This window comes from Psammomys obesus, unplaced genomic scaffold (assembly GCF_907164565.1).
Source record: "Psammomys obesus unplaced genomic scaffold, mPsaObe1.curated_primary_1811, whole genome shotgun sequence".
Taxonomy (NCBI): domain Eukaryota; kingdom Metazoa; phylum Chordata; class Mammalia; order Rodentia; family Muridae; genus Psammomys; species Psammomys obesus.
The window spans coordinates 1,270,030-1,278,200 of NW_026596166.1; the positions used below are offsets into that span (position 1 = coordinate 1,270,030).

The 8,171-nt window shown below is 54.5% G+C and overlaps 1 protein-coding gene across 1 annotated transcript; it reads left to right on the forward strand.

Moving 5' to 3' along the window:
* Window positions 1-2,642: 2,642 nt before the first annotated feature.
* Window positions 2,643-7,923, forward strand: Zfp36l1 (ZFP36 ring finger protein like 1). The gene is made up of 2 exons (XM_055595451.1): window positions 2,643-2,850; window positions 5,161-7,923. The coding sequence occupies exons 1-2, from the start codon at window positions 2,794-2,796 to the stop codon at window positions 6,118-6,120; spliced, it is 1,017 nt and encodes a 338-aa protein (XP_055451426.1). The 5' UTR covers window positions 2,643-2,793; the 3' UTR covers window positions 6,121-7,923.
* The last annotated feature ends 248 nt before the right edge of the window (window positions 7,924-8,171 follow it).

Below are 8,171 nucleotides of genomic sequence, written 5' to 3' on the forward strand. Positions count from 1 at the left end.
GCCGGGGTCCCTGCCGCCCACCTGTGGGTCCCTGGCCACCGCTCGGGCCGCGTGTGTCCCCGACGCGAGGGTCAGCGAAGGGTTAAGGCGCGCCCCCCCCCCCCCCCCCCCCCCCCCCCCCCCCCCCCATCCCCTGGAAAGTCCCCTAAGTGACGTTGCAACCCGACAATTAGAAAAAAGAAAAGAGTTTAATTATAGAGACGGGCTCTGGGAGCAGGAACAAACCCGGGAGGTCGGCGGGGCGGGTAAACAAGCGCGGAGCCCGCGCCCCCGGGGAGCGGGAGAGGGGAGGCCTAGGAAATTCGAGGAATCGCCTTTTGCTTTGAGAGAGAGAGCGAGAATGATTTGGGCGGCTCGGGGTGTCCGAGGCCGCTCGGTGGCCTCCGAGGGGACAGCACCACCCCGGGGAGGCCGCCCCACCCCGGCCCCGGTCCCTCCAGCTGAGCTGTGCAAACACTTCGGGAGTTGAGACCAGCCGGGGCGGCGGGTGGTGCGGAATGAAAAGCCGAAATAGCTTCACATCAGGGCCCAGGCTAACCTTGTGGTTTTAACGCACCCTGCCCCGTCCCGAAATCTGGAACTCATTACCTCATCCCCCGAGAAACTGCACGAAATCCGCGCGCGCGCGCACACACACACACACACACACCAACCCCCTTGGAGCTGGGGAGGGGAACGAGCAAACATCCCTTTAAAAAGAAACCTCCACAGCCCGAGTGATTTAAATTAAGGTGGATGGAAGTTATTTCCCTTCCCGGCGCTTGCCAGATTTCAAGAAAAAGATGAAAAAAATAAAATAAAAATAATAATAATAAAAAAAAAGTGGGAGCGGGGGAGGGAAGCAGCCGGCGGCCGGACAGGAGCAGCAGCAAAACCCGGGGCAGCAGGCGGGTTAGAAATGGGGACCGTCGAGTCACCGAAGACTTTTGAGTCAGGCGGAGACCCCGCAGGGAATTGCGTTAGGTTCGTGGGCTGCAGCAGAAGTCGTGTGTTTCGCAAAGTTGAAAAAAAAAAAAACACCAAAAACTTGTTTCTAAAACAAGTTGTGATTTGGAAGGTTTCCCTGGGCTTACCCAGAGGTTGGCGATAAATAAATTGCAGTTTGAAAGGAAAAAAAAAAAAAAGGAAGTGGGGGGGGGGGGAGGGGGGGGGGGGGTGCGGCTCGAACGCTCCGCTCCGCCCGCTCCGTCCCTTCCAGAGAAACGTCCCCGTAATGGGGTGACCTAATTACATCGCAATGGAACTCGCTCGCGGCCGCTCGGCTCACCGGGTTTCGTAACAGAGCCGGCGGCCTCGAGGGCCGGGGAAAAACGTGCGAGGCCCCGGGCTGCGCGGCCCGCGATTTCCGCCCGGGTCTCCACTCCAGCACGCGAGCCGGTGCGGGTAGGAGGCGGCCAAGCCTCGGAGTAAATAAACACCGAGCGGAGGGCTTCCCGGGCGGGCGGCGAGAAGTCAAGGGTCGCCTCCCCCACCTCCCTTCCCACCGAAGTCACTTCTTTTCACACCCCCCCCCCTTGTTTTTGACCTTCGGGGCGTGTGCGGAGGAGGTTAAGACCGAACCCGGAGCGCGCGTGGAGAGTGAGTCGTTTGCTCTTTTTATTTTATTTTTTGTGAGCCCGAGGAAAGGGGCGCCCCTGGAGGTCTGGATCACTTGTTGGCGTGGAGTTGAAAGGTCGGACGTGTGGAGGAGACGCCTGCCCGGGACAGTGGTCTTCTTGGCGAGGCCCCCACGCTACCAGGAGAGCGCCGGCGGCCGGCCCAGCACGCGTGCACACGCGCGCCCTGGCTGCGCTCGCCCCCGCCAGGCCGGCCGCCTCTCCCGGAGGGGAAAAAATAAAATTAAAAAAAGTTTCCCTGGTCGCCCTCACTCCCTTCTGCCCACTGGTGGGGAACAAGCATCAAAAAGTCTCGGCTCGGACGTTCGGGGGTGCTCCGGATTCCTAAACTCCTCGCCCGGCTCGTTTGGCGGTGGGCAGACGGGGTGTGGACAGGAAAGTCAGGGAAAGGTACGCCGTGCGGGCGCCTGGAGAGGGTTCAAGAGACACCAGCTCAAGATGGAAACCGCAGCCCCGGCCCGCTCAGGACCAGCCTCAGCAAAGGGGGGAAGAGAGAGAGAGAGAGAGAGAAAGTCGAGCCCGCCTTCCTGCCCGAAAGAAAAAAAAAAAAAAAAGACAAAACCAACAACAAAACACAACAACCAGAACTCCGAAGGGGGTGGAAGGAGTGATGTCACAGAGCCGTGCAGCGAGGCTGACAAAGGGGTGGGTGCCCCTCCCCCCCCGCCCCGCCCGGCCGAAGGGAGGGGCGCCCCGAGAGCCCGGGGGAGCGGAGCCCGCGGACCAGAAACTTTTCCTCTTTAAGAAAAAAAAAAAAAAAAAAAAAAGTTCTGCGCCGCTCCGAGCGGTTTTTTTTTTCCGCCTTCTTTCCTAGTCTCCCTTCCCCCCCTTCTTCCTTTTGAAAGTTTGTTTCCTCCCCCCTTCTCCCCCCTCCTCCCTCCCTCCCGCTTGACCGCATGGCTGATTCAACCTCAGTGTCAATCAACTCTCTTTTTTTTTTTTTTCCGCCTCCTCTTCTTCATTTAAATAAGTTTAAAGCTCCTCCCCCCCGCCCCCCACCCCCCCAACCTTATAAATCGGGCTCTGCGCGCCGCAGCCCGGGAGAGTCGGAAAGGCGAGGGGCGCCGGGAGCAGGCGTGTGGGACTCCTGACCGGAGAGCCGGAGGCTGCGCCTTCCCCGCACCGGGACCTTCGCGACGCATCGGAATCTCGCCCTCGCCCCGTGCGAACGCCCACGATGACCACCACTCTCGTGTCCGCCACCATCTTCGACTTGAGCGAAGTTTTATGCAAGGTAAAGGAGGGCGGGGCGGTTGGCGCTTCGGAAAGTTTCTCTCGTGCTTTAAAGGAACCCTGAGAAAGTTGATGGGAATTAAAAGTTCGGGTCTGGGGAGACGGCGTGGAGGGAGGGAGGGAGGGAGGGAGGGAGGGAGGGAGGGAGGCGAAGGCCTTTTCTCCACGGCGAAGGAATCCGGCCGTGTCTCCCCTCTCCCAGAGTTTTCCAGTCCCAGGTGGGGTGCTGTGCGAATTCGGGGAGCAGGGCTCGGGGCGACTGCTCAAGTTTGCGGGCCAAGGGGTGCGGGCGGGGGGGGGGTGGGGGGGCAAGGATTGGGGCGGATTTCCTGAAGGATTTTTTCCTGCGTGGTGTGCCACGAGCTGGGGTTTGTCCCCCCCCGGGGTGGGGGGCTCGGCTTCCCGGTGTGCGCTCTGGGTTCGAAGCTCCCCGACAACTTTGCTAGACTGTTTCGTAGGGGAAGCTTAGTCCCAGGACGGTGTTCGGCTGGGAGAGTTTTCTTTCCTGCCTTGGGGACCTGAGCGAGAATGCGGCGAAGGCAAAGGCCGGTTTGGGCAGGCGACTTCTGTAGCGGAGTTTGCGCCCGCCCTGGCTGGGCTAGGCTTCCTCCGCGGGAGCTGGTGGGTCAGGCTGCGCGCTCTAGGGCCGAAAGTGGCTGCTTACCTGGGCCGGGAGGCACTACGGCTCGTTGACCGAGGAACAGGGGAGCCAAATGCTGCCAGAACTCAAGTTCCCGCCAGTCAGGATTTAAGAGGGCCTCCTTAAATGGTGGGGTAGTTTGCCAGTCGGGTTTCCAAAAAAACAAGTTTTAAAGCTGGGTGTGTTCCGGGAGTGCGGGAGAAATGTACAATTCCGTGGATGTTGTAGATTCTTTTTTTTCCCCCACTCTACCTCTCCCAACCCTCCCCCCCACCCCCAATTTGAAAGGATGAAGCTGCTGGGCTACTTTTAATTGCTGAACTGTTTTTGCCTTCCCTTAAACACGTCGGGTCATGTTGCTCTCTTCTAGCTTGCCGCTCCTGTCGGTGCAGCTGCCAAGGCCCCGGGGCTGCAGGGTTGGGGTGTAGGGCCGTGCCGGAGCTGAAGAGCAACATCAATAACGTTTGGGATTTTCAGCTTCTTTTCCCTCCCTGCGTTTTTCCAAGTCTATTTGCCTTGGCGGTTGCCTGCGCTCCTGGGCAACTCCATCCTTCTCTTCCCTGCTGCCCGCTCTTTGATGTGTTTCTCTTTCTCTTGCCCCCTCCCCCCCGCAGGACTTTTTAAATGAACCTCATTGTTGGGAACCGGCTCTCCTCCGGGTTCCTGTAATCCGCTCGGTGGGGTGGTTGCGGTTACCGATTCCCGATCCCCGGCTGCTGATCCTGAGGGACTAACTTTAGAATCTGCACAATGACACCCACATGTGTCAGGGGCCTGGAGAGAACTTTTCAAAAGTCTCTCACCCCACCCTTTCTAAATCTTAGGTACTTTGGGCAGGTGACTAGAGCTTGTGGCAGCTCTGTGTCCTTGCTCGCCCCCCCCCACAATTGGCTTTCGAGGTGGGGGGTGGGGGCGGGCCGAACCGATACTTTCTTTTCCATCTGCAGCTTTGGTTCAAGATTAAACACTGGTGCTCTTATCCAGACCTCTCTTGCAGCCAGGAGACCAAGTGCAAAGGCATCCTCCCGGTGAAGGGGGGTTGGGGAATGCTGGGAGAAATCCTTCCCAGGCTTTAGGGGTTACTCTTCCACAAGCTTGGGGCCGTTCACTTGTGTTTTCAGACACTAGCCCTCTCCCCACACCCCAGACTAGGTCCTTCCGCAAGCAAGGGAAAAAGTGCACTTTGAAAACCTGTTGCTAGAGGAAGGGTACTCTTGTGGAAGAGGAAGTGGAGAGTTTGGGGCCGGATTGTGGGGGAGGGGGCTAGCAGGGCCTGATTGAGAGAGGATTTGGCTCCTGTTTGATTTAGTCGTCTAAACTTCTAAACCAGGTTTACCTGGTTCTGTTAGGGGGAGGGAAATTACAGAGGGACTGCCTTGTGTTGAGGACTTGGATTGTGAAGGGAAGAATTAATGAGCTTGAGGGACAAGAGGATATGGAAGCCGCATATCAGGGGTCAGCATGGATCAGGGGGCATACATTAATTTTTTTTTTCCACACAGGGCAGGATTTTGTGGTTTCTTATGAGCAGTGCCAAAATAAACCCAGATGGCCCCTTTTAGGGAGAGACAGGCCTATCTGATGGAGGGACACTTGTGTGGACAGCATGCCTTGGCCTCGTGGGTGTTCTCAGTCACTCACCGGTCCTTTTTTTTCCCCCCCTCCCCTCAGGGTAACAAGATGCTCAACTACAGCACTCCCAGTGCTGGGGGCTGCCTGCTGGACAGGAAGGCAGTGGGCACCCCTGCTGGTGGGGGCTTCCCTCGGAGGCACTCGGTCACTCTGCCCAGCTCCAAGTTCCATCAGAACCAGCTTCTCAGCAGTCTTAAGGGGGAGCCGGCCCCGTCCCTGAGTTCCCGCGACAGCCGCTTTCGAGACCGCTCTTTCTCCGAAGGGGGCGAGCGGCTGCTGCCCACCCAGAAGCAGCCTGGGGGCGGCCAGGTCAACTCCAGCCGCTACAAGACGGAGCTGTGCCGCCCCTTCGAAGAAAACGGTGCCTGTAAGTACGGAGACAAGTGCCAGTTCGCGCACGGCATCCACGAGCTCCGCAGCCTGACCCGCCACCCCAAGTACAAGACGGAGCTGTGCCGCACCTTCCACACCATCGGCTTTTGCCCGTACGGGCCCCGATGCCACTTCATCCACAACGCCGAGGAGCGCCGCGCCCTGGCCGGGGGACGGGACCTCTCCGCCGACCGTCCCCGCCTCCAGCATAGCTTTAGCTTTGCTGGGTTTCCCAGTGCCGCCGCCACCGCCGCCGCCACGGGGCTGCTGGACAGCCCCACGTCCATCACCCCACCCCCCATCCTGAGCGCCGATGACCTCCTGGGCTCACCTACCCTGCCCGATGGCACCAATAACCCCTTCGCCTTTTCCAGCCAGGAGCTGGCGAGCCTCTTTGCTCCTAGCATGGGGCTGCCCGGGGGAGGCTCCCCCACCACCTTCCTCTTCCGGCCCATGTCCGAGTCCCCTCACATGTTTGACTCTCCCCCCAGCCCTCAGGATTCTCTCTCGGACCAGGAGGGCTACCTGAGCAGCTCCAGCAGCAGCCACAGTGGCTCAGACTCCCCTACCTTGGACAACTCAAGACGCCTGCCCATTTTCAGCAGACTCTCCATCTCAGATGACTAAGCCAGGGTAGGGAGGGCCCCCCTACCTCCTCCTCCACCTCTCCATCCTGCTCCCCATCCCGTACCTCCACCTCCCCACCCCCTAACCTTTCCTCAAACCCCTACATTGATACATTTAAGCTCAACCCCTTCCCCAGAACCTTGGTATGTTACACACACGGCCCCCTCCCCAACATAAGGACAAGTCAATTTGTCAGTAGCTTCTGGCTTGAAACCCCTCCCTCCATTTCATAGCCCACTTAACCACGCATAACAGAGTCCCGTATTTGTCAGTAGATGCCTTTTTTTTTTTTTTTTTTTTGGCTTAAGCCTTAAGTGCCAAATCACAAAAGAAAAAAAAAAGCAGTAACCGTTTACAGAAGCAACTTAGTGCCTTTTAATCTAACTTTGTCACTGTGACTACATTACCTCTTCAACGCCAGGGGGCACCCGTGGGCCTCCCAGAGCCTCTGCCCATGGGGTTGGGGGGGAGGGTGACCGAAACCAGCAGCTCCCCCAGCTGGCCACACAAGTGCACCTTCCTTTCAGTCTCCCGCACACTTCTGCCCGCCTCCCTCAGAGAATTGTTGCTGGACTTGGGTTTTGGGGGGAAAACCTATTTTGACATTCAAAACCTTTTTCTTCCCGGCCTGAACCCCTGTTGACTAATCTTGCCTGGGTTTGTGTAGGTCTTCAGGGAGAAAGGAACAAGTTGGACGAAGGTTTTGACATTAAGTGGGACTTTGTGATTTAATTTTTTTTTCTTTTCTTTTTTTTTTCTTTTTTAAGTGGGGAGGAAGGGGAAACTAGATGGACTATGAGAGACTTGATTTTGGTGCTAAAGTTCCCCAGTTCATATGTGACATCTTAAAAATGACAAAATGAGAGAAAAGCTAAAAAAAGACGCAAGGGGTGAGCAGTTAATGGTATTCATTCCACATACAATATCTGTGTAAAACGATTTCCTGTAGAAGTAGCTTTAATGGATTTTGCTCTAGAATACCTTAGGTCTACCTTAGAGCCCTCACGCCATGCTTTTTTCCCTGGGTTTAAACTTCATCTAACTTTCAGAAATTGGAGAGCAAAAAGTTTGCTTGTCACTGCACATCAATATAAAAAAGCTTATTTAACTTATCAAAACGTATTTATTGCCAAACTATGCTTTTTTTTGTTAATTTTGTTCATATTTATCGGGATGACAAATCCATAGAATATATTCTTTTATGTTAAATTATGATCTTCATATTAATCTTAAAATTTTGTGACGTGTCTTTCCTTTTTTCCACAGTTTTAATATATTATTCTTCAACAACATTTTTGTAACTTTACACTTTTTTGGTTATTTTATTTTAAAAAAATGAAAAATTAATTTAAAAAAATGCAAAAAACTGTTGGATTATTTATTTTAGAAATTCTCCCCTTTGTGTTGGACTGCAAATTGAGTTTCTTCCTCCTTAGGCCTTTCACAGGTAGGACTGAGAATGTACGTACAAGTTCTGTGACAGTACAGAAGGAAAACCACCATTTATGTATAGCTTCTAAAAGGGAAAACAGAAAAACAGAAAGCCCTTTTCCATGTGCCCATCTCAAGACATTCCGCTCGCAGATTCGAGGTTCTGGATTCCAGGTTGGAGTTTTCCATTGTTAAATGTAAACAACTGGCGCACACACATAAAGATGAATGTAATTATTATTCCTCTTGCTGGTCACTACCGTCGCTTTCTATTTCTCTTTTTCTTTGTGTGAATTTATTTAAAAGAAAAAAAAACTTTTTGTAACGACTATTTGCAGTTTAAAAATCAATAAACCCCATTTTTTTCAAGAAGTAATTGTCTATAGGTTTGTTTGTTTGGCTTTTTGTTTGTTTGTTTTATCTTGGTTGGGGTGGAGGGTTATTTTGCAAAGACGCCTGCAGAGAGCAGTTCCAGGGGTACTTTGCTAACCTGTGTGGCCTTGGCTACTTCAGGGAGCTGTAAATCCTGTCTTCCAACTGGGTCTTGCTTTGGGGGTTGGGAAGGTGCTGTTGATGAAGGGGGGGGTGTAGCCCAAGCCATACTGGCAGGCCTGGATTGG